Genomic DNA, 24,562 nt, shown 5'->3' on the forward strand with positions numbered 1-24,562 from the left:
CAGTGTGCATGGTCAGCCCTCGACAGGATGCGGAAATGGAGATGCTGTGACAGAATCCACGCAGGAGTAGAAGGATGACAGAGAAGAAGAGAAGATGGAAGCATTTAGAATGTGGCAGCAACCTCAATGCAACATGAATTGTCACCACCCAGAGCCCACCTGGGCCAAAGGGTGAAAAGTTGGGCTCATCCTGCTCCCTCTTCCTCTGCTATAGCTTCCTCTTTCTCCATCTCCCTCTCTGTTCATGCAGTAGCCTCTAAGCACAGAGTGGCAGCTTTGAGTAGGGCAGTAGTATGTCTGCTTCAAGCTTCTCCTCTGCAATTGACAACCAGGCTGCAGGCTTCAGAGGCCAGAGTATGAAATGGAGATCAGACATTGAACCGCCACCCTCACCACCACCTTCACTGACTTAACATCTACCGCATATTCCATCATATCCCAGGTCAGCAGCCAGACCTCCAAACCCCAGCTATGGGAATGTAAAAAAAATACCAGCCCAACCATCCACAAGCACAGAGCCTGAACACAAGCATTGTACAGCTGTTTTCAATGGAAATTCTGGCCTTCAGGCTTGTGAACACAGATGCCTTCCGCAACATGATGCACCATGCTAAACCACAGTACCAGATTCCCAGCCGCCATTTCTTTGCTGGAAAAGCTGCCCCTGCCCTGTACCATCATGTGAGTAAAAATGGTTTCCTGGTGTTGCAGAATGCTGTCTGTGACAGGGTATGCCTGACCACGAACATGTGGTCCAGCAAACATGGCCAAAGATGTTACATATCCTTAACAGCACACTGGGTCAATGTCCTGCAGATCGGGCATAAAGCCAAAAGTGGTGGTCCACGTTTCGCGGTACCCCCAAGACCTGTGGGACATTAATCCAGGTACATTCCCTCTTCACCCCCTCCTTTTTCTCTTCCTCCATCTCTTCGTACCACCTTTCAGCACCCTCCACATTGGCACAGATATCCACTGCTGCAAAAAGGCCAAGAAACTGGGTCTGCACTTTTGCCATTCACACTCAAGAGCCTCTTGTTTGGAAAGATGCAGTTATAGTTCCGGCTACTACCCAGCAACCTTATCTGTTAAATGCCTATACGGTGGAATTCTATGTTGTATATGTGGTAAAGTCTAAGCCAGCAGAGAACAATCACTGAGTGCTAGATGGTGTATGCGGTTAGCAGGCGCTGTATGGGGATCGGTCACTTGACACCTATGGAGTCACTCTAGATCAAAGATGTGTGTGCCATTTTAACCTGTTTTGAAGAAGCGACCACAATGGACAGTCAGTATGATACACTGATCAGTATGACCATCCCCGTTGTCTGCCTGCTGGAGCAGATGCTACAGGGCCTCAGGGACAATGACCTGTTGTTGTCAGATGAGGAAGAGTAGGGAACAGCAAGCTCCCAACTCTCTGACCAGTTTTCTATTACTTAACACCACAGGGGGGTGGCTGTGGGCAATAAAAGGAGGCATCTTTCCCAACACATTTCTCCACCCATGGGAGAACTATAGAGGAGGAATAATAAGGCAAAGGGAAGGGGGATAATATATGTTAAGAGGCAGGAGTGGGGGCTACACAATGTTTCTTCCATCCATCACTCACCCCAGTTATTCAACGCGGATGGCAGGACCATCCAGGGGACACTCTTAGGCCTGACCCTGAGGAATGTGGGCCAGCACTCTTAGACAATTTGAAGCATATGAGTGCTTTTATGCTGCAGTATTTGCAGAAGGACCGTCACATAGCCTACATCAAAATATCAGCTCATTAGTGGTTGGCCACCCTCCTTGATCCCTGCTACAAGGCCAAATGGACATAGCTCATGCAGCAAATGAAAATGCAGATATACCAGGTTAGACTTTTAGGCAGCTTGAGCACAGCATTTCCCCATCGCTGCCAGGATGCATTCGTAATGGATCACAGCTCTGCAGCTCATGGGGGACAAGCAGGAAGCCACAGCAGCACCATTTCTGGTGGCAGGGGAAGTCTAACAAAGATGTGGCTTAGTTTTTTCAGCTCGTTGCAGTTTACAGCAACAGCACAGGAAAGGACTCAAATTCACAGGCAGCACCTATCTATGATGATCCAAGATTATGTCAGCTGCCACATAGATGCACTCAGACATGATGGTGGCCCCTTTGACTTTTGGTTGTCTAAGCTGAACGAGTGGCCAAAGCTTGCAAAACATACTTTAGATGTGTTTGCCTGCCCCGCTGCCAGTGGGCTTTCAGAAAGGTCTATTCAGCATAGCTGGGGGTGTGATAACTGACAGACGTATAAATATATCAGGAGTCAATACAGAAATCTTTTCCGTTATCTATTTATACCAAGGACTGTGACTGTAACAAGGCAGGAAAGAAGGTTACTACACTAACATTGAAGGAAGTTATTTACTGTAAAAGCAGTGAGACTATGGAACTCTCTGCCTGAGGATGTGGTGATGGCGAAGTCAATAAAAAAGTACAAGAGGAGCCTGGGCGCCTTTCCTGAGTGTAATAATATTACATATTATGGTCATTGAAGGTTGTTGATCCAGGGATTTATTCTGATTGCCAAATTTAGGCCCAATGTTTACGGGTAGATCAAATCCCACAGACTGAAGCCCGTAGCGAAATCCCACCCTCCCCGCTGCTGAGAAACCTGCGTACCTGTGTGGGAAGATGGCAGTATCCGCGCGGACCTCTCCTTTTCTGGGTTATCTGTACTGCGGATGGTCCACACAGCATGCCATCGGACATGTGCATTACAGATCTTTTTTTTAAATTTTTATCTCCTGCTTTCCCTCGGATCTGCAGCCCGTCCATTCAATGGAAGCTGTCCGTGCAGGAAACGCACAAAAATGGAGCATGCAGAGATTTGTTTTCCCGACCAAAAGGTTCCCAAAACAATTCTGCATACTTAAATCCATTTGCAGACACCCATGCTTCTCTATGGGCAGCTTGATTTGCGGATCTGCCGTGCGGGTGCCACGCAAATCAAATCCACCCATGCACATTGGGCCTTAGAGTCAAGAAGCAATTTTTTCCCAAAAATGATGGAAATTGGTTTCTACCTCATGCAGTTTTTTGCCTTCTTCTGGATCAACATTGGGGGGTAATGGGCTGAACCAGATGGACTTATGTCTTTTTTCAGACTTACACACTATGATACTGGCTAGAATACTAAGCATTGCTGCAGTTAATACTACATTTCTACAAATTATCATAAAACTCCTCTGTTGCCCTTTCATGAAACGAATGTTTGCCAACAATCTGTGCTCTTTTTCCCTTTGTTTGATATGCTGGGGCATAGGCTTCATGAAAGGCGACCTAATAAATTCTGTCTCATGAATAGATCAATGGCTGTTTTTAGATTGGTGCTGAAAAGCATTTTTTAGCAGAACAAACACTGGTATATTATTATTTCCTTACAGAACCAGTCATGCCACATTAAGTCAAAGGCTATTTCTGCCAGTTCAGTTATACAACAATTCCAGATAAAACTAAATTACGGCCCTTGCTTGACCTTGGATCACATGGCCCGGAAAGCTCTTCGCTTGCTTATTTCTCTTCCAATGAAAATGTTTTTTTTCCAATCTACTATTGTTTATCCTAACGATTTAGCTGGACAGCTTTAGCTTCTTCTCTCATTACTTGTAGAGTATCTAAATGCTTCGAGCTGCTGGATGTGAGCAGTGAGCTCATTGTAAGAGATTGGTTTTGAACATCTGGCAGGGAAAAAGCATGTGAATGAACATTTAGTTCAAAGGGACACTAGCACAACATTGCTTACAGTATGAGGAAATGCATATAGCAAAGGAAACCCAGAAATCCTTTATCATTACTGGATGCTACGCATTGTGCGGCTCGTTAGGGTTGTTGGAAGGAAAAACAGACATGAAGGTTACGAATACTAAAAGCTTACAGATGAGAGGCTCTTCTGATTGGTAGGTTGTGTTTCATCTCAACAGGCATAATACTTCTCAATGTTTAAAATTTGCTAGAATTGTATCCATTTTTAGGTAATCTTTAAAAGTCTGGAACGTTTCTTGAAGGGGTATTCCCAATTGAGAATGACATGGCATATTGAATGGATATGCAATAACATTGTCTGTGAGCATCTATCCTTTGGACTTCGGCCAATCAGGATAAGTGGATAATGCTGTTTTGTAGTTCCCAGCAGGGGTGTACAGAAGATAAAGGTGGTCCTTCTGGTTAGGCCTCGTTCACACAAGCGTTGTTTTGCATGAGTGTATGTGAACAAAAAACAGCACTTTACGGATGTGCAAAAAACGTGTGAACGAAGCTCTGTGCCCATTGCTTTCAAGGGGGTCGCCATTGCTGTGATTTTTTTGACTTGGACTATTGGTCCAAGTAAAAGGCCTCATTCACACAAGCGTTGCAATTCTATGCCGACCCCATTGTGCCGAAAACTAGCCACTGCTTAGCTCCCTTTGCCTGTAGATCCCACAGAAGCCTATGGAAGCCGCCAACTGATCACGGCTAAAAGATAGGCCAAGACCTATCTTTTCCGGCTGTGTCAAAACATCAGCCAGTGTTTTTGGCCGCCAATGTCCTATCTTTGCCAGATGGGCTTTTTTTACGCAACTAATAGTCCACCATTTGAATGAATGCATTGGAAGCCAATGCTTTACGTGATCACAATTGTTTATCGCAGATAAAGTAGCCATGTGAAAATGCCAATGTGAATAAGGCAAAAACAACCACGTGTACATACACCCATCCGAATGAATGGGTGCTAATTCTGTCTGGGACTTTAAATGCAGAAGTGACGAAAAATAGGGGTTTCAGTGTGGAAAAGTGGAAAAACCTAAAAAAATATATATATACATATACGTATAATTTTGGTATTTTCGTAATCGTACAACACATAGAAAAAATTTAGCATGTTATTTATTCTGCATGAGTAACGCTGTAAATAAACTATGGCAGAATTGGGGTATTTTTTTCTCACTTCCTTTCAAAAATTGTAGTAAAAGCTATAGTAAAAGTAAAAATTTAGTAAAAGTTATAGAGTGCATTATATGTTCCCAAGATATGGTACCAATAAAACTACAGCTCATAATGCAAAAACTATCCCTCATACAGCCATGTCAGCAAAAACTAAAAAAGTGTTGCGGTTGGCCGGGACAAGTGGAAAGGGGGTTCCTACGCCAGCCCTCTCCCGTGTCCCTACCTAATTGCCCCCCTGGGCTAGGCCCCAAGGTGACAACTGGGCGATGGTCACTGAACTGTACTAGGGACAGGCACCCCAAGAAAAAAGGGACAGGGAGACTGGCAGGTGGGTACCGCATAGTTGACAAGACACAAACAATTAAGCAACCAGAGGGAAGTCGGGAAACAGGCCGGGTCAAACCAGAAATGCACGTGCGCAGTACAGGAGGACAAACCAAAAATGGAGTCAGAATAGAAGCCAAAGTCAGAACACAAGTTGTCAGGTCAATAATGCGGGTGTAGGCAGACGGAGTCAGAACCAAACACTGGCAACCAGTGTCTGGCCCAGCCAGGTACATACGCAGAACTCCCCGCCCAGAGGGGCGGGGAGAAGTCACATGCCACCAGAGGGAATCACAAGGTCGGCTACCCCCGAAGGTGCGCACTGACCAGAGTGCCGCACGGTTGACCAGCGGACAGGCGCGCCCACGCACGACACGGGGAGCACCGCTGGCCGCCGCGTCCCACCACCAGAGCGGAGGAACCCCAGACACGGCCGCCAGGCCGGCCCCCGCAGCTCTAGGATGAGCATTCGGCCTCACCCGGACACCAGTGCCCCTAGGGGTAACCCCATCTCTAACAAAAAGTTATGGCTTTTGAAAAGTCGAGATGAAAATACCCCCAAAATGATTGCGTCCCTAAGCTCAAAATCGGCCGTGTTCATAAGGGGTTAATGTATTTGCTGTCAGAAGATCAATTAGGAAGGCTTTTTCTCTTTAATATACCTCCCTTATTCAGACACATGTCCTTCCTTTTTAAACAAAGAATGATGAGTTTCAGAGTAGACACATCGTGTTGCGTTGAACCTAAATCTAAATCCGGACCATGTAATCCTTCTGCACTGTTCAATGTCACTACTCAATCCTCTCCCTCCTCCATAAGCGTTCATTGTATGAGTATTTGATAGATTTACTTGCTCTACTCCTCTTGCCTTCCCTCATGCAAAGCCAAACTACTTTTTCATCTTCTTCAGTTGAGCATTCATGTGGGTGATTGGTTCTGCCTTACTTAGCTAATCCAGAAGCTACAGCCTGACTCTTGAACAAGCCAAGGTATGCTGAAAAAACATGTGCTGAATCTCTAAAAAGCTATTAATCGCTAATGAAACAATTACAAGCCGGCTAACATGGTGCGCAGACCGCTAAGAAAGAGCTAAATTAAACGTCCCAAGATCTTTTCACTTGTAAGAACCTTCTTGTAACTAATGCATACGACGCCCTTATTCTGCCAGGCTCACTCAAAGCAAATGCATGCATGTGTGATGATGTTGCAAATTATGTTAGCCTGGGTTCACATATCGGGGACGTGTTAAAGAATTTCATTTGAGGAAGCTGCACCGAAACTCCACAACAATATCTAGGAAAATGTAAATGAATATGGCTTTAGTATACACCATATATAATTGCTGTGGATTTCACTCATTGGTTTGAACTGCTACAAATTCACCGACTGACCAAGCAATGTCAGGAAAGTCACAATAATTATCGGAAGCCAAAAAAAAATCACAAAAATAGGCTATCCTAAAACATATAATAATAATAACCTTTATTATATCACTCTAAGGGCTCCCACCCACTGGCGATATTTTCTTTCTTGCGCTGCGAGAGCACGAGGAAAATCTCGCATCACAGCGCAAGAAAGAGGCCGGTATAGAACTGGCATATCGCAAGTGCTTTCAATGGGGGTAGCAACAGCAGCGCTAGCCCCATTAAAAGCATAGGGAGAATGCCGCAGACTTCTGCCACAGCTGTGACAGCTGTGGCAGAAGTCCGCGGCATTCTATTGTATTGCTTTCAATGGGATCGGCACTGCTGCCGATCCCATTGAAATCAATGGTTTCAGCCAAGCCCCGCAGAATGATTATCGGGGAAGGGCTTGAAATATAAGCCCTTCCCCGATAATCATCAATAAGTGTGAAAATTTTTTTTAAAAAATCATACTCACCTCTCCTGCGCTCAGCCGCGTCCTCCTGCTGGCTCCCGGGCTCTGCTATGAAGCTCTTTCAGCAGTCAGGGATTTAAAAATCCCCGCCTCCTGAAAGAGCTGTGCAGATTGGCTGAGGGCTCAGCCAATAGCAGCTACTGCTTAGCTATTGGCTGAGCGCTCAGCCAATCACACATAGCTCTTAGCTATTCATTCATGCTCTTAACTATTGGCTGAGCGCTCAGCCAATCACACAATAGCTCTTAGCTATTCATGAATGAATAGCTAAGGGCTATGTGTGATTGGCTGAGCGCTCAGCCAATAGCTAAGCAGTAGCTGCTATTGGCTGAGCCCTCAGCCAATCTGCACAGCTCTTTCAGGAGGCGGGGATTTTTAAATCCCCGACTGCTGAAAGAGCTTCATAGCAGAGCTGGGGAGCCAGCAGGAGGACGCGGCTGAGCGCAGGAGAGGTGAGTATGATTTTTTAAATTTTTTTTCACACTTTTGGCAGATTATCGGGGAAGGGCTTATATTTCAAGCCCTTCCCCGATAATCCTTCCACATGGCTTGCAGAAAGCAGTGCTTTCAATGGGATCGGCAGCAGTGCTGATCCCATTGAAAGCAATGGAATAGAATGCCGGGGACTTCTGCCACAGCTGTCACAGCTGTTACAGCTATGGCAGAAGTCCCCGGCATTCTCCATCTCTTTTAAATGGGGCTAGCGCTGCTGCCGCTGGCCCCATTGAAAAGACTGCCGATATCCCGGCGTGATGCTGATTGTTTTCTCGCACTGCGATGCAAGACTTTAACTTTAGAATCGCATCGCAGTGGAGAAAATATCACCAGTGGGTGGGAGCCCTTAGCCACATAAACAAAACTAGTCACCCATAAGAAATAAGATGCATCAGAATAATACAGACCAGATAACATATATAATGTGTCTATATATGGTAATAATACAATAAACCCTAATGATTATAGCCCTGCCTATCAAGCAGGAAATCCGCCCTGACAAGGGGGATCCTGTACACATGCCTCCGAATTAAAATACTATTGCAACCTGAGGTAGTGCAAAAATTCCACTTACAGGAGGCCAAGCATATATCCTACTAATCCTGATAAGGTAAGGGATGCAAATAAAGCTGACTAAATATAAGCTCAACTAAGGGTTTGTTCACATCAGCATTCCAAGGAGTTCCATTTTCATGCTCCACTCAGGGAGCAAGTTTGAACAAGTCTTTATAACAATAATTGGGAATTGACCACAAGCCAGAAAACCATACACAGACAGCTGTTTCGGGGTGTTTGCCCCTCATCAGTGTGCAGTAGGTTTCTGGCTTGGCTGATGAGAGGCCTATGACGTAGGTCGGGATGGTTATTATCTCTCCTGCAAATAAGGAATATGAAACAATTGCTCTGCAGCGCTACCTATTGGATGGCAGCATTCCTGCAAGTCAATGTCAAACTGTTTTAACAAGTCTTTATAGCAATGATTGTTTGGAGAGAGGATACTCTTCCCAACCCACGTCATCAGCCTCTCACTAGCCAAGCCAGGAACCCACTGCACACTGATGAGGGGCAAAAACCCTGAAACAGCTGTATGTGTATGGTTTTCTGGCTTTTGGTAAATGCCCAATCATTGTTATAAAGATTTGTTTAGGGGTCTGACATTTGCAGGAATACTGCAATCCAATAGGTGGCACTGCAGAAGTATTATTCCATCTTTCTCATTTGCATACATTTCCCAGAGGAGCTTGCATGGCCATATAAGTCTCTTCACTCGCCTCCTAGGTGTCTCCACACAGCTTTTGGTGCTCTCCTTAAGGAGAGATGATACCCATCCAGAATCCATATGTAACACATACAAACTTCATGGCAGGTTTTGATGCTGATCTTCAGGCTAGTTCCACAGTTATTTATGCATACTATTGTACTACTGCCCTTCAAACCTTCCAGTTGTACAGCATCTATAAAACTTTTATAGGACCTTACTGGATGTCTGTAAGCCTCTAATTTAATATAGAGGCATAAATACCCTTATAATATCCTTTACCCTTTACCTCCTTTACCCCTTACATCCAATCTCTGGCTCGAACATGTCAGCTGCACCTCAAGAACATTGCTAGAATCCGCTCTTTTCGCACCGCAGAAACGCTAAAAATGCTTATTGTTGCCCACATCCACTCTCGGCTCGATTATTGCAACTCGCTGCTGATCGGCCTCCCCTGGACCAGACCCTCCCCTCTCCAATCCATCCTGAATGCGGCAGCCAGGCTCATCTTCCTGTCCAGCCACTACTTGGACGCCTCTGCCCTGTGCCGGTCACTGCACTGGCTGCCCATTAAATACAGAATTCAATTTAAACTCATTACCTTAATCCATAAAGCCCTTCACAACACCGCGCCGCCCTACATTGCTTCTCTCATATCAATCCGTCACTCAGCCCGGGCTATCCGCTCTGCTAACGAAACCAGACTGAGTGCCCCTTTAATTCGAACCTTTCATTCCCGCCTCCAAGACTTCTCCAGAGCAGCACAGGTCCTCTGGAACGCACTACCAAAGGCTACCCGAGCAATCCAGGACTCACAAAACTCCAGGCGTGCTCTAAAAACGTACCTCTGCAGGGAGGCATACCATATCTCCTAAACCAAACCCCTCTGTATGCTGTCCGATAACATGCTCCCTGACCTACTGACTGCAATCCCTGCTAGCCATCATAAACCGCTCCTGCAGTCATACTGTTTCTGCCGTCACACGGCTGAAAGTCTGACCATTGTCTATGTGTATAACATCCCTCACTCTCCACCTCGCCATACCGTGCACATCTCCAGCCCCTTTACCTTCTGTATCACCCCATTACTTGTAGTATGTAAGCTCGTTGGAGCAGAACCCTCACCCCTATTGTATCAATCAACTGATTACTATGTAACCGTGGTTCTGAATTTTTTGTACTTTTGTCTCTCTGTATGCCCCTGTCTTTGTAAGCGCTGCGGAATATGTTGGCGCTATACAAATAAAGATTATTATTAAATAGGATAGCCTGTGACTGAAAAAAATAGTGGCATGTTCCATTGAATAATACATTATAGTGGTATTCTCTCCTAGAAGCATTGAATCAATACAAGGCATCACATTTTACACATAAAAAGAATTGCCAATCTATGTGCCAGCTTTCTCACTTTGCCCATAGGCATCACATAATGGCTGTATTCACATGCAACAGTTTTGTAATGTTTTTGCTGGCACAACAGTCAGCCGTAACACTGAAGCGAATGGGATTTTCTGAAATCACACAGTGCAGTTGAAAATCGTATTTTTGGCAGGATTTATACATTTTTAGTATAGTTATAGATCATGGTTGGAGAAATATTTTTGAGAACACATATTTTTGTGTTGTGCTGACTCTCTAGCATTACTATATGAATGTACATAGTCTAAAGTCAGGCAATGTTCACATCATGTTTGGAGCCTATGCTTGCTCAAATGCATACATTGGGCTTCGTCTGCTGATGAAGGCCAACAGAGTGTCCCTTTGGTCTTTGTCAGACTAGTATTTGTTGGTATACCTTTTTTGTGGTATGGAAAAGCGTAGAATTGCCGACTTTTTAAAATCTCCCCTCCCTACAAAGAGATAAAGGGGTATCCAGAAAAACATAATAAAAGCCATATTTTTTTACCCACTGGTTTAACTATTGTCTGTAGCAAGCCAACAATGATCTTCTGAAACCAGGGACACATGACTATCAGTAGCCAATCACCAGATCATGTTGTTTAGTGATTATCTGCAGAAGACCCATATTCTGCTCTCAGGATGTCATTGCTCTGCAACCAGAAGTGAACCAATGGGGGATAGGTATCTGTTGAACAGGAGCATTTTTTTCCAAAAATAGTTGAAGAGGTTATCCAGAATTTTAAAAAAGTGCCATACCTCACGCGATTACTTGCCACTCCTGTACCGCAGGTGCCCAGTTAACAGCTGGCTAGTGATTAGCTGCAGCAGACCCATATCCTGTTGTTAAGACATCACTGTTCTATGGCCAGAAGTGAAGACCAACTGGGGACTCGGCATTGATAGAAAAGGATCGGTGGGGTATCGAAGCAAGCGATTATGGCTTTTTTATATTATTTCTGATCTCTGAGCCAGTTTTAAAACCATTGTTATTCCTGGGTAACACCTTTAGTTAATAAGTTATTTGAACTCGAAATTGTTGGCATTGCAACCCAAAAAAAGTAAGCCTTTACGTGACTACCTCAAGAGAAAACTAAAGAAAAGTCACGACTTTCAGAATACAACAATGAAAAAATAAAAAAAAATAGCTGTCTTTAAAGGGGTTGTGTCAAGATTTCAAGTTATCGCCATCCCCATGTCCCCCATCCTTTTGACTGTGGAGTTACTGCCCCACATGCAGTGAGAAGGAGACCAATGGAGAGCTGGTTGCACAATTCACTTTTAATGGGACTGCCAAGATACCTGAGCGGTAAGCGCTTGGTTTTTTGTCAGCCCAATTGCAGTCAGTGGAGTGCCAACCGAGCGTGCTTGGCCAGTTCTCCATTTATTCTGGTGTCACCTGCAGTGACAGACAATGAGGGGCCCGGGAGTCCCATTCTTGAGATCGGCAAGGATCTCAGTGGTGATAATCTGATGTGTACGGGGGATAAACTATTGACAGGAATGTGTGGCAGAAAATTCTTCCCTATTATGATGTCAGGTCAATTGTACATGTTTATATTAAAGATTTATTTAAGAGCCTCGTGTGGCGCAGAGTGTTAGGGCTCACAACTTGAAGGTTGTGGGTTCAATCCCCGCGTGGCTCGGGTAGCTGGCTCAAAGTTGACTCATCCTTCTGAGGTTGGTAAAATGAGTATCTAGCATACTGGGGGGGTAAAGATGACTGGGAAAGGCAATGGCAAACGAACCCACAAAAACAGTCTGCCGTGAAAACGTCACGATGTGGACGCTTGTACCAGGAGACTTTACCTTTATGTTGAAGATGGGGAGATAAGGCATGTTCCGGGGTAGATCCAGCCTAAAATTCTAAAAGCATGCTGCGCTATTTCATCTGAGAAAATGCAATGACGGGAAGACAATGGGGTCCACTAGATGCTGTTTTTGTCCGGCATGTGCCAGATTCAGATCTTTTTTTTTTTCCCCCTTGTTTGGCACCTATGAGTATGAGATGAAAAACTGAAAAAATAGCGCAGATATGTATGTGGCTATAGATGTCATCTGTACAAGTATCCTATGTCTATGACAAGCAGCAACTATTAGTAAGAGACATGAAACCTCAGGGCTCATAGGGGGAGAATGGATTTACCTAAGTTGGCCCTGCTGTAGGAATATTAGGCAGTTTAGATACAAAGCATGTGAGTTGTAATGTATTATTATATTTGAAAAGAGCGAAAGGCTAATTTTACGTTTTACATTTTGTGGAACAGGTTATTATGTGTAATGCTCACTAAAGAGCTTTCAAGATTATTATAGAAAGATTTGTCATTCCATGTTCCCCATTTCAATTCCTCCACAAATTGCAGAGCAGCACATAATACCGCTCAATGGATTTAAAGTGTATGTTGAACTTTAAACCCCACTTTCCAGTTTAAATTTACATAAACCCAAAGAAAATATTAAGCAACTTTGTAAATACAGTTAAGGCCAGGTTCACATCTGTATTGGAACCTCCGGGCAAGCGTTCATCGATGTTTTACCCGTGGATGCAAGGCAATTTTCATACAAAAACATGTTGTATCACTTCTGCGAAATCCCAATCGCCTCCAGTGAGTTTCACGTATGATACAGCATCCGAAGTGTTTCCCATTGATTTCAATGGGAAACCTTGCATCACTCTCACATGCACATCACACAGCATGCGAGAGCCATGCGATGTATTTAAGGTCATTAATGATAGGTTCATTGCGGAAAATTGCAGTCACTTTAGCATTCTCCCACTGCAGGAAAAAGCTACGCCCATGGACAGGCAGCCTTAGTCACAATTATAGACAAATACAATCTAGCTAAACTAATAACACCTAAACAGATGTACCATTCATGTCTTTTATTGAGCACATTGAGTAAACACCCACAATACAGGAAAGTACAAGAACCTGTTACGTTCGTGTGGGCTAGTGAGCAGCTGGCCAACATGAACATTACCCAGATAGGGAGCAACAGGTGAACCAACCACTGATGAACACCTCTTCCTATCTTCTACAAAGGAAGATGACCAAGGACCTACCTGAGCAGGGACATCACCCCAATAGGGGGCGGCCCAACAGTCTTCGGATCTCGGCCCTTGCTGGCCTTAGGAACCCACACACCCAGACTAGGATGCATACACATGCCACCACTGACAGAGACAACTGAACAGGATAAGAAGACACACAGTGCCAAAATCACACCATACAGCAGCCAATACACAAACACTAGCAGCAGATAAAAATGCCATAAATGCCAGGTATTTGATGACATTTTGGCCAAATTATGGAAGCTAGCAGGCCGCGTCACGGCTCCCGGCAATACTCCTAATCCCTACACTAACCTGGAGTCCAGCGACATAACCAAACAAAAAAAAGACACAAACCTTTCTTGCAGCCACCACACATAGAACATTCTTAGACCACACAGAGAGAGAATGAGAACAGAGAAAGCGGACCACACTCACACCTGGGAAGACAGCTTTCATGTGTACTGACCTAGCATGATCAGCTGACTGGAGACACACATACCCAGCCAGCACATTCCCCACACCTGAGCAGGAAAGCTCCAGAGAACCTGTAATACAACAGATCTCATGAGACAGATGTGACAGAAACTCTGTGTTAATGACTTCTCCAAGATGACTTCTCTAATTAGCAAAATGTTTTTCAATGGAGATGAGATTGAAAGTGTGAATTTAACAGGTGCATCACCGGTTAGATAAAAGCACCCAATGCCTGGTTACTGACAAACTGTTTATCGAGCAGCAAGAAGAAGAAATGCATCTGCAGGCTATGATACAGTAAGATAAGTAAAACAAATATATCTCCTGTTTTTCAATATGACATGTTTTCTCCAAAAATGTTTTATTCGTGGGATGTATATCATACACCATATGCCTTTCCACTATAAGACGCTAATGGGCAAAGTCTCTAGTTCGCCACTTCATAGCTGGAAAGATTATACGTTAGAACCAGACACGCGTCTCTAAGTGAAGATGAGTCAGAACTCTTCACCAATTTCATGTCCGCAAGGAAGTTGTCTGACACTATTTATAAATTAAGTATTGTCACTTCCCGAAATCGCCATAATGTGTTATTATATTGACAGTGGTGCAGTAACCCAGAAAAGATGTTTTTTAGATCTTTAGTTGTTAGAATGCACAACATAAACAGGGTAGAACGACAGAAGATACAGACATTATTATATCTGCTATATTGTTCATATTGGTACAATCATTGCAAGGAGAAGAATTGAACATACTGATATCAGAGTAGAGCTGCGTTTTGATCTCAGACAAGGAAGGTCCATTGTTTTAATGACCCTGTCTTAATGAAATAAGGATTAATAACCTTGAGTCATATATAGCATGTGTCTGATATGTGCAGATTCATGACCTCCTGTTAGGCACGCATGCTGTAGTATACTAAGAAAAAAATCGTATGTTTTAATATTCATGAACTGGGAGCTTGTGGATTTGATGGCTAAGCATTATCAAGCAATTAGAAATCATTAAAGCTACTAGGGGTCATTTAAAGATCACAGTGTGTTTGTAATGAAGACTAAATGAGTAAAGACTGAAATGATTAGTACGGAGGGCCTATGTCCACTTTACTTACTACTAATGTAATATACCACGTTTTGTGAATGTTTTCTTTCTCAGTTACAACCTGCTAGCAAATATTTACGTACAATTACGGAATACTGGAATGGTGAGGACTGGCATAAATGGATTTTGTTGGGAGGTCTTTATAATTCCTGTTTTCAATCGTTTTTTAGATAAGTATTCGGTATGCTTGCGCGGTAATCTTTTAGGCCTCCATTGATGTGGCTTATGTTGATATTCATACGTCAATGGAATTTTCGCAGTGCTGGCACTGTTATGTGGCTCATTTATGTCTCATTTATGGTTCAGTATGGGGAAATTTACTAAGCCTGACATTTACTGCACTGGACTTAGTGTACTGAATATATGAATACCTTAAGTGCATTTTTATACATCTTGGCAAAAATATATGCCTGGTCCTGACCAGGTGTACATTTCAGGCACAATATACACCAGAAATGTGGCATAAATAATACAGAAATCTGTTGGTCGGGAGCGGCCATGCTACTCCCAACAAGCCCCACCCACTTTTAAAAAGTGTCGGGGGTGATGTGCAAGGCTGAAAATTTGTTAATTTTTTGTGTAAGGGGCCCTTCTGCAAAATTTTGCGACTTTTCTATGCCAGAAAAGTCTAAAGAAATATCCCCCAACATGTGTTATTAATATGTCTTATAAGTACCATGTAGCGCCAATTCCCTTACATGTCAATGCAAACAATATAATTAGCAGAAGAACTTACTGCTATAAGTAATAAAACATAGATTAATAAAGGAACATGGTTAGGAGAAATGGAGAAGTAGGGGAGAGAGACAAAAAGGGGGATCATTTATTATCTTACTTGGTCATGAGATGCTAACCAATCAATATGAGCTGTATGATTCAAACATGAACCACTTTTGGCAAACTTTAAAGGGCCACTCTAGTGAATTTTTTTTCATACATCATGCAGCTAGCCACCTAGTATATATAAGATGGCTACTGTTACCTTGGTTAGTTATTCCGTTCTATCTGCAAGTTTCTCCTCGGATGCTCTTGTGATCTAAATTCTGACCAATTCAGATCTACTTGGATTTATGTGCGAAGTTTCTGGTTCATTGCTCAGTCTGTGTGATGCTTTTACATGGACCTACCACAGAAACTGCCTGGATGATGATCACAGAGCTCCTGTCAAACAGTTATAATAGAGGAGATCACAGCTCATCCTCTTGACTGTATAGTTATGGTCTATAGCAGGCAGAAATGGTATAGCCTCAGCAGGCAGAAATGGTATAGCCTCAGCAGGCAGAAATGGTATAGCCTCCAGCTAATACTATGCTGATGCATCATGGGCTTGATTGAAAGCGATGGCAAAAATGTTGGCCATCAAGATAGTGGCTGATCAGACAGGGGCTGACTGCATATAAGTGTTATCAATCAAATTTTACTGAGTACATCTCAAATTGGCAATGCAGCTTACAAAACTTCAGGTTGAAAGACCTGGAAGAGGCAATATAAAATGGGACACGCAGGTCCCTTTCAGAAGGTATAAATGTAATTATGTGTTAACACAAAATTGCAAATATATTTGCATTATGTAAGCATACAAGGTCTATACTTTCCTGCAATATTGATATTTTTGATAAAGCATAAACAGAAATCAAAACATAAACAAATAAAGTAATAATGTAACTAGAGATGAGCGAATGTGCTCGTTTAGAGCAATTACTCGAACGAGTATCGCTTTTTTCGAGTAACTGCCTACTCGGGCGAAAAGATTCAGGGGGCGCCGGGGAGCAGGGAGCAGCGGGGTGGAGCAGGTGGTAGCAGGGGGGAACTGGGGGGAGCTATCTCTCACTCTCCCCCCCCCCTGGCAACCTCCGCTCACCCCCAGCGCCCCCCGAATCTTTTCACCCAAGTAGGCAGTTACTCGAAAAAAGCAATACTCGTTCGAGTAATTCCCCTAAACGAGCACGTTCGCTCATCTCTAAATGGAACCAAATAAGGCAGTCGATTCCAAATGAACCTGTCATTGTTATGTGGTCAATGAGATAATTATCAGAATTCTCCAAATAGGTTGGAGTGATCTCCTGAGGAGGACTAGAGGATGTGGGAATATATGACTTAGTAAATCATAGGAGGTGACGTTCATGGTCAAAAGCTGATATTGTTTGAAGTGATGTATTCATACCAGGGTTTCCAAATGTTTAAAAGTTTGTGTCTTGTACCATTTTCCCAGTTTGCAATTTCTTTAAAGTGACATAATTGTGAAGCCTTCTCTACCCATTGGGACAGAGGAGGTGCCTCAGATCTGCACCACATAAGCTGGATTAGGAGTTTAGCAGCAGACAGCAGGAATGTTGGCAGGTGTTTGTTAGAGGGGTGTAGGTTGGCTGAGGGTTTCCACAGGAAGATATTTACTGGGGATAATTTGATGTGTGTTGAGCATATTTTATTGATATGTTCTATTACTTGTGACCAGTAAGATATAATCATCAGGCATTCCCACCAGATGTGTTGCAGAGAGCCATTATTATGGCCACGACGCCAACAGCAGTCTGACGTCATAGTCCCCATTTCAGCTAGGCTGGCAGGTGTCTTATACCATCCAGTAAGAAGTCTAAAGGAGTTTTACTTTCCCTTAGGTACCATGGTTTGTTGGGAGCAGAGTTTAGTAGTAAGCCCTTATAAAGCTTCGATGTGTTTATGTGTGTAGGATGGGAGATACATGTATGTTTCATACCAGAGATGGTCTCTAAGTTCGTCATTGTACTGGGTTTGACATTTTTTTTGTAGGTTGAAAGATATCCAGCCTCTCTAGAAAAGTGGGTGGATGTTTTCGTATGAAAGTCTCAACTTGGTCAAGGGTCTTGATATTTATATCCTTAAGCAAGGTATAAACTGTCATGGATTTTAAATTATTCAAAATTTTTGGTGTTTTTAAGAGTTTATTAGCTAAGAATGAGGGTATTAGGGAGGCTGGGTCATTGGGGAAAGTTTGTGTGGGTCTGGTATTGCCTTGCGAATTCCTTGAAGGTTCATGATTGTGTCATAGGTGATAGTACTACATTGCATGTAAGTGACTGGAATACACAGAGGAGCTCTCCGAAATGTTACAGGCAATCAGGTGAGGGGAAAGAGGGGCAAACATGGAAAAATGTGTTTTCCTGGAGTGGCCCTTTAAAGTATTTGTCCTGTAAGCTGGAGTCTAGGGCCAGCAGCTCTTCCATATGCTTTATCTCTTCAAACGAGTCCAATAATTCCATTACAAAAGAGATCACAGTGATTTTCCAATGCCCCAAAATATCACATTCATCCCAATGGTAAACCTATTGCTAACTCCCCAAATACTTCATATTTCTTAGGCAGCGTCCATACTGAGTTTTCTGTGTACGTTAAATATATAACTTAATGTATAAATTAATTGAAGCACAAACCTGTGTAATGTAGACAAACTTGTACTACCGGTATTGGGGTTTTTTTCCCTATAAAAATCTATGTATACATCATATAAAACTCTATGCACACTATGTGGATGTGGTGATGACAAATTCAATAAAAGAGTACAAGAGGGGCCTGGACACCTTTCTTGAGCAATACAATATTATGTGTTATAATCATTAATAACTTCAGAAGGGTCGGTGATCCGGGGATTATTCTGATTGCCAGATTGGAGTCAAGAAGGAACTTTTTACCTTAAATGAGACAAATTGGCTTCTACCTCATTGGGATTTTTTGCCTTCCTCTGACTTAATATTGGGGGGGGGGGGGGTAATAGGCTGAACTGGTGGTATGTTGCGCTGGACACTGTATTGTAAAAATATCCTCCTCTACTCCGGTGCTATACCAGAGGTGCTGGAGTATACTCTACTATATGTCAAGAATGCAGAACAGTAGGGACTCTTTGTGCCGCTACAGAGGCTCAGTGCACAATGCTCTGTCGATTGTGCCCTAGAATGCACAAACATGTATAACTCATGCTTTGTTTCCGTGACTGTTTTGTATTGTATGGTTTTCCATATGTAAATACAAATTTGTGGAAAAAACAAACCTGAAATCCAAAATTTTCCAGGAACATTGATAGCAAGCCTATACATATGCGCTAGAGCTGTCCTTGTCAGATACAGTAGAGCTAACGGTGCCCTTACACCGTCAATAGCTGTTAGCTAAAAGCTTGTCTAAAATATACAACTTGTCTTAAAAAACAAAAACAAGCCCTCGTACAGCTATGCCAATGAGTTATGGCTCTTGGAATGTAAAGATGAGAATCACTTGGTCATTAAGGCACTAAATAGGCTGGTCATTAAGAGGTTAATGATGATTTATCCGTTCAGTCGTTGACGATTTTCGGTCACCTTGTGGATTAGCATACGCCATGCTTCCCTGTCTTTGGCCACTTCCTTCAGATTTCCCACAGTCATGTTCGTGTCAACCTTGATGGCGTCTAGTCAGCATGTTCTTTGGTGTCCTCTTCTTCTGGACCCATTGACTGTGCTAGAGAATTGGCTCAAATGACATGACCAAAGTATGTTTGGTGATTTGGCTTTCTAGTGATACTTTTGGTCTGACACGGTCTAGGATTGCCTTATTTGTCACCACCTCTGTCCATGGTAAGCGCAGCTTAGCTCAAAGGCCTCCATCCTTCTTCTGTCTACTTTCTTGAGTGTCCAGCTTTCTCATGCATAGTTATTGGGAAAATGATTGCATTAATCATTTGGATCTTTGTTGTAATTCTGATGTCTTTGCTCTTTCATATCTTTGCCATTCCTTGCATTGCACTACGGCCAAGGTTGATTCTTCATCTGATTCGCCACTGTGGTCGAAGAGGTTAATAGTGAAATGATAAAAAAATATCCTCCACCCAGTGCAATGGAATCTTGTCTGACTAAGGCCTCAGTCACACGGGCACATCGGCATCCGTACACCGGCGCCGATACGCCCGTGTGACTGACAGTTAGAAGACGGCCGTACCTGAAGACAGCCGTCGCTCTCCAGCGCTGCTGAAAGAACACATGACCGGCAATGAAGCCAGTCACATGTTCTTTCCTCCGGCGCTGCAGAGAGACGGCCGTCTTCAAGTACATCCGTCTCCTTCCTGCAGTAACACGGGTGCCGATGCGCCCGTGTGACTGAGGCCTGGCACACACATCAGTAGTTCATATAAGTGTAATGTATAAAAACAAACTTTTCAAAGTTTCTGCCATTTGTAGACTGACATCTAACTTTCTTCTCTCGTAGGTTGTAATCCTTGGCAAACATACACGAGGCTACCACTATATGCTTGCAAACCTGGTAAGAGCTTGTATTATTATGAACACTCCAGCTCTCCTCTGCTTGTGTATTGCAAATGTCTGAATTAATCATATACAGAAGTGGAAGCGGTGAAGGGTTCCTTCCAGATTCCTGAGAAATGATCTGGCAAATATAAGACAGAATGTGAAAAATTACACTTCACCCTATTCTTTCAATATTACATTAAACTCTACTATTGAAATGAGTCGGCTTCCGCTGTACCGTATCCGCACAATCTTTTGAATAGCAATAAAACAGGGAATTGGCCAATTTATCCTCTATTTGCTGACATAATTCGGACAAATGGAACATTTTGTCTGTGCTTTTTGTTAAAAATGCTTTTTTTTGCTTCCAGACGTGTATCCAATATTTTTTTCTTGCAGATCTTTAATGCAGAAATACTTTACCTGTAAGCCGATGTTCCTGGAATATTACATGTCACAGAGTTGTCACTTGCCATTTTAGTGCTTTAGCAGATCCTCATCACAATGCTCTCCATAGAACAGTTGGAATTGTGTCACAACATGTGCATTGCAGGGTATGATGATGAACCCATACTGAGCAGTGCTGTTGCTGCTTTGTAGTATACTGTACACGGAATGTCAGACTCAATTTGTCCAACTCAGAACTGGACCATAATGAAAGCTACAAAGAGGAATATATGTCATACCGAGAAAACCCCTTCATAGCAATATCTTCTGGTTGTACAAAAATCACATCACATGAACACAACAAGGTAGCACGCTGTATTTGGTTGACTTTAACCTATCGGATTATGACTTTTCATTGCTCTTTGTGCAGTACTATGTAAAAGTTGTAGGCAGGTGTCGTAAAAATGCTGCAAAGTAAGAACGCTTTCAAAATTAGAAATGGTAATAGGTTTTTGGTCATTTAACAAAATGCAAAATGAATGAACAAAAGAGAAATCTAAGGGCGGCTACAGATAACCATTTTTGCAAGTGTAATATTTATAATAATAAACTTTATTTGTATAGCGCCAACATATTCCGCAGCGCTTGCATAGACAGGGGGATACAGAAAGACAATACAAACATTACAGAACCACGTTTACATAGTAATCAGTTGATGGAAACAGTAGGGGTGAGGGTCCTGCTCCAACGAGCTTACATACTACAAGTAGTGGGGTGATACAGAAGGTAAAGGGCTGGAGATGTGCACTGTATGGCGGGGTGGAGAGTGAGGGATGCTATACACATAGACAATGGTCAGACATTTAGCCGTGTGACATCAGAATCGGTATGACTGCAGGAGCGGTTTATGATGGCTAGCAGGGATTGCAGTCAGTAGGTCAGGGAGCATGTTATCAGGCGGAGTACAGAGGGGTTTGTTTAGGGAATGCGGTATACCTCCCTGAAGAGGTGCGTTTTTAGAGCACGCCTGAAGTTTTGCGAGTCCTGGATTGCCCGGGTATCCTTTTGTAGTGCGTTCCAGAGGACCGGTGCTGCTCTGGAGAAGTCTTGGAGGAGGGAGTGAGTAGTTCGAATTAAAGGGGCGCTCAGTCTGGTTTGGTTAGCAGAGCGGAGAGCCCGGGCTGGGTGATGGATTGAGATGAGAGAGGCAATATAGGGGGGGGGGTGCTGCGCTGTGGAGGGCTTTGTGGATGAAGGTAGCAAGTTTAAATTGAATTCTGTATTTAACGGGTAGCCAGTGCAGGGACCGGCACAGGGCAGAGGCATCCGAGTAGCGGCTGGACAGGAAGATGAGCCTGGCTGCCGCATTCAGGATGGATTGGAGAGGGTAGAGTCTGGTGCAAGGGAGGCCGATCAGCAACAAGTTGCAATAATCGAGCTGAGAGTGGATGAGGGCAACAGTAAGCCTTTTTAGAGTGTCCACAGTGAGAAAAGAGCAGATTTTATGCACTAAGCGCAATATATGATATCAATGGGTTCATTCTCCTGAACAGTTTTTGTGCACGTATTTTGTGGGCATGCAAAGAAAAAAGTCCTGCTCTATCTTTCTGCGTATTACACAGCAAAGGCTCACATAGAAGTCTATAGGAGGTGAGCAAATGTGCAAGGTGCTGCACAATTCATTGGGAAAAAGAACACATCTGGACCCCATTAGGCTAAATTGCCTTTTAAATCAGGGAGGAGCTGTTTTTTCCGTGTGCATGTCAACAAGCCCTGGGTGCGCAAAAGTACAATACTATGAGCCAATATGTATGCAAATCTACCTCATTCACTGCACAAATACGTTGTGCTGAGGTATATGCTCATGTGAAGCCACCCTAAATTAGATCAATATTTGGTGTGACCACTTTTTGCCTTGAAAACAGCATTAATTCTATTAGGCACATTTGCCCAGTTTTGGAAGGAACTCGGCAGGAAGGTTGTTCTAAACATCTTGGAAAACTAAGCACAGATCATCTGTGGATGTCGGCTCGCTCAGATCCTTCTGTCTCTTCATGTGATCCCAGACAGACTGGATGATGATGACATCAGGGCAGTATCATCACTTCCAGGACTCCTTGTTCTTCTTTACACTGGAGATAGTTCTAGGCTGGATGTTTGGGGTTGTTGTCCTGCTGCAGAATGACTTTAGACTCAATCAGATGCCATCTATTTTTTTTTTTTTTAAACTTCTTACTTTGCAGCAATTAAGTGTAATTTTTCCAACCTTGAAGGTTATCCGCTATTTGAAAGATAGAGGATAACTGTCCAATCAGTAAGGAGCTAACTGATGTGAAGCAATCACAGCAATACGGATCGGGTGTACCTCCAAATGAATGGAATGGCTATCAAGCATGTATACTGAAACTCTATTTCAATGGGACTGTCAGTGATAGCTAAGTTCAAACACTCGACTGTCTCCGGCAGTCTCTTTGAAGTGAATGATATGACCATTCCTGTAGCAGTATTACTTGTGCCTTATATAGTGGTATTATTGGTAATATAGGTCTTTGTATAGTGCACTTTGTTCAGTGACAATATGTAATCACCTTACGGTAGTAGTATATGGACCTGGTATTGTGGTAATATTTGATAATTGTATCGGTACATAAATCATTGTTTTGTGTGTGGAGGGGAAATACATACCCCAGGACAGTACAGTATAGTGCACATTGCATTATTTATAATAAGCATATATTTTTGGGCTTCTCATCTCCATGACCTATACCATGTATAGAATATACTGATCTATTCTTACTTAAAATCTCTAATGCATTACTGACCACCACATTGCACATTCAGCAGAACCCACATCTGGGCAAGAAAAATGAAAAAAACACATACAGAATGGGAGGAATTGGACGTAAGCATCAGCACATGTGAGAAAGACTTGAGTATACTAATAGATCACAGACTGGGCATGAGTCAACAGTGTGATGCAGCAGCAAAAAAGGCAAACACAATTCTGGGAAGAGCAGCATAGAGTCTAGATTAGAGATGAGCGAACGTACTCGGATAAGCACTACTCGTCCGAGTAATGTGCTTTATCCGAGTACCTCTCCGCTCGTCCTGAAAGATTCGGGGCGCTCCGCTGCTGACAGGTGAGTCGCAGCGGGGAGCGGGGCAGAGCGGGCGGGAGAGAAGGAGAGAAAGATCTCCTCTCCGTTCCTCCCCGCTCTCCCCTGCAGCTCCCCGCTCCGCAGCGCGTCCCGAATCTTTCAGGACGAGCGGAGAGGTACTCGGATAAAGCACATTACTTGGACGAGTAGTGCTTATCCGAGTACGTTCGCTCATCTCTAGTCTAGATCACGTGAGGTAATTATCCCCCTCTACTCTTCCTTAGTCAGACCTCATCTGGAATACTGTGTCCAGTTCTGGGCACCCCTATTTATAAAAGACATAGACAAACTGGAGCAAGTTCAGAGAAGAGTTACCACGATGATGAGCGGTCTGCAAACCATGTCCTATGAAGAACAGTTGAAGAATCTAGGAATGTTTAGCTTGCAAAAAAAGAAGGCTAGGAGGAGACTAAATAGCTGTCTACAAATATCTGAAGGGCTGTCACACTGCAGAGGGATCAGCCCTATTCTCATATGCACAAGGAAAGACTAGAAGCAATGGGATGAAACTGAAAAGGAAGTCTTCAATCATAGGTTGGACAGACATCCATCTGGAATGATTTAGTGAATCCTGCATTTAACAGGGGGTTGGACCTGATGACGCAGGAGGTCCCTTGCTCCACCTATACATGACTAAATTGTATATTAAGTTGACAAACACTCATAGCATGGACAATAAATTGCATATGTTGAGATGTATACTCCTCAACATTGAAATTTCAAAACTAAGAAAGACAAGTTATAAGGAAATGCAAATCAAGAAAGTTGAAGATGTTGCTAAGACATGCAAATGTTAGAATTTTCAAGCACTTAGCTCCAA

At 43.2% G+C, this 24,562-nt stretch overlaps 1 protein-coding gene across 1 annotated transcript in view; it reads left to right on the top strand.

Annotated features, from left to right (window-relative positions):
* Window positions 1-24,562, top strand: part of GRIA3 (glutamate ionotropic receptor AMPA type subunit 3) — a 333,892-nt gene that overhangs the window by 194,331 nt on the left and 114,999 nt on the right. The window contains exon 5 of the mRNA XM_066579868.1: window positions 20,160-20,213. Coding sequence (XP_066435965.1) covers window positions 20,160-20,213 — 54 coding nt within the window. The remainder of the gene's footprint in view (window positions 1-20,159; window positions 20,214-24,562) is intronic.

Source organism: Eleutherodactylus coqui, chromosome 10, assembly GCF_035609145.1.
Source record: "Eleutherodactylus coqui strain aEleCoq1 chromosome 10, aEleCoq1.hap1, whole genome shotgun sequence".
NCBI lineage: Eukaryota > Metazoa > Chordata > Amphibia > Anura > Eleutherodactylidae > Eleutherodactylus > Eleutherodactylus coqui.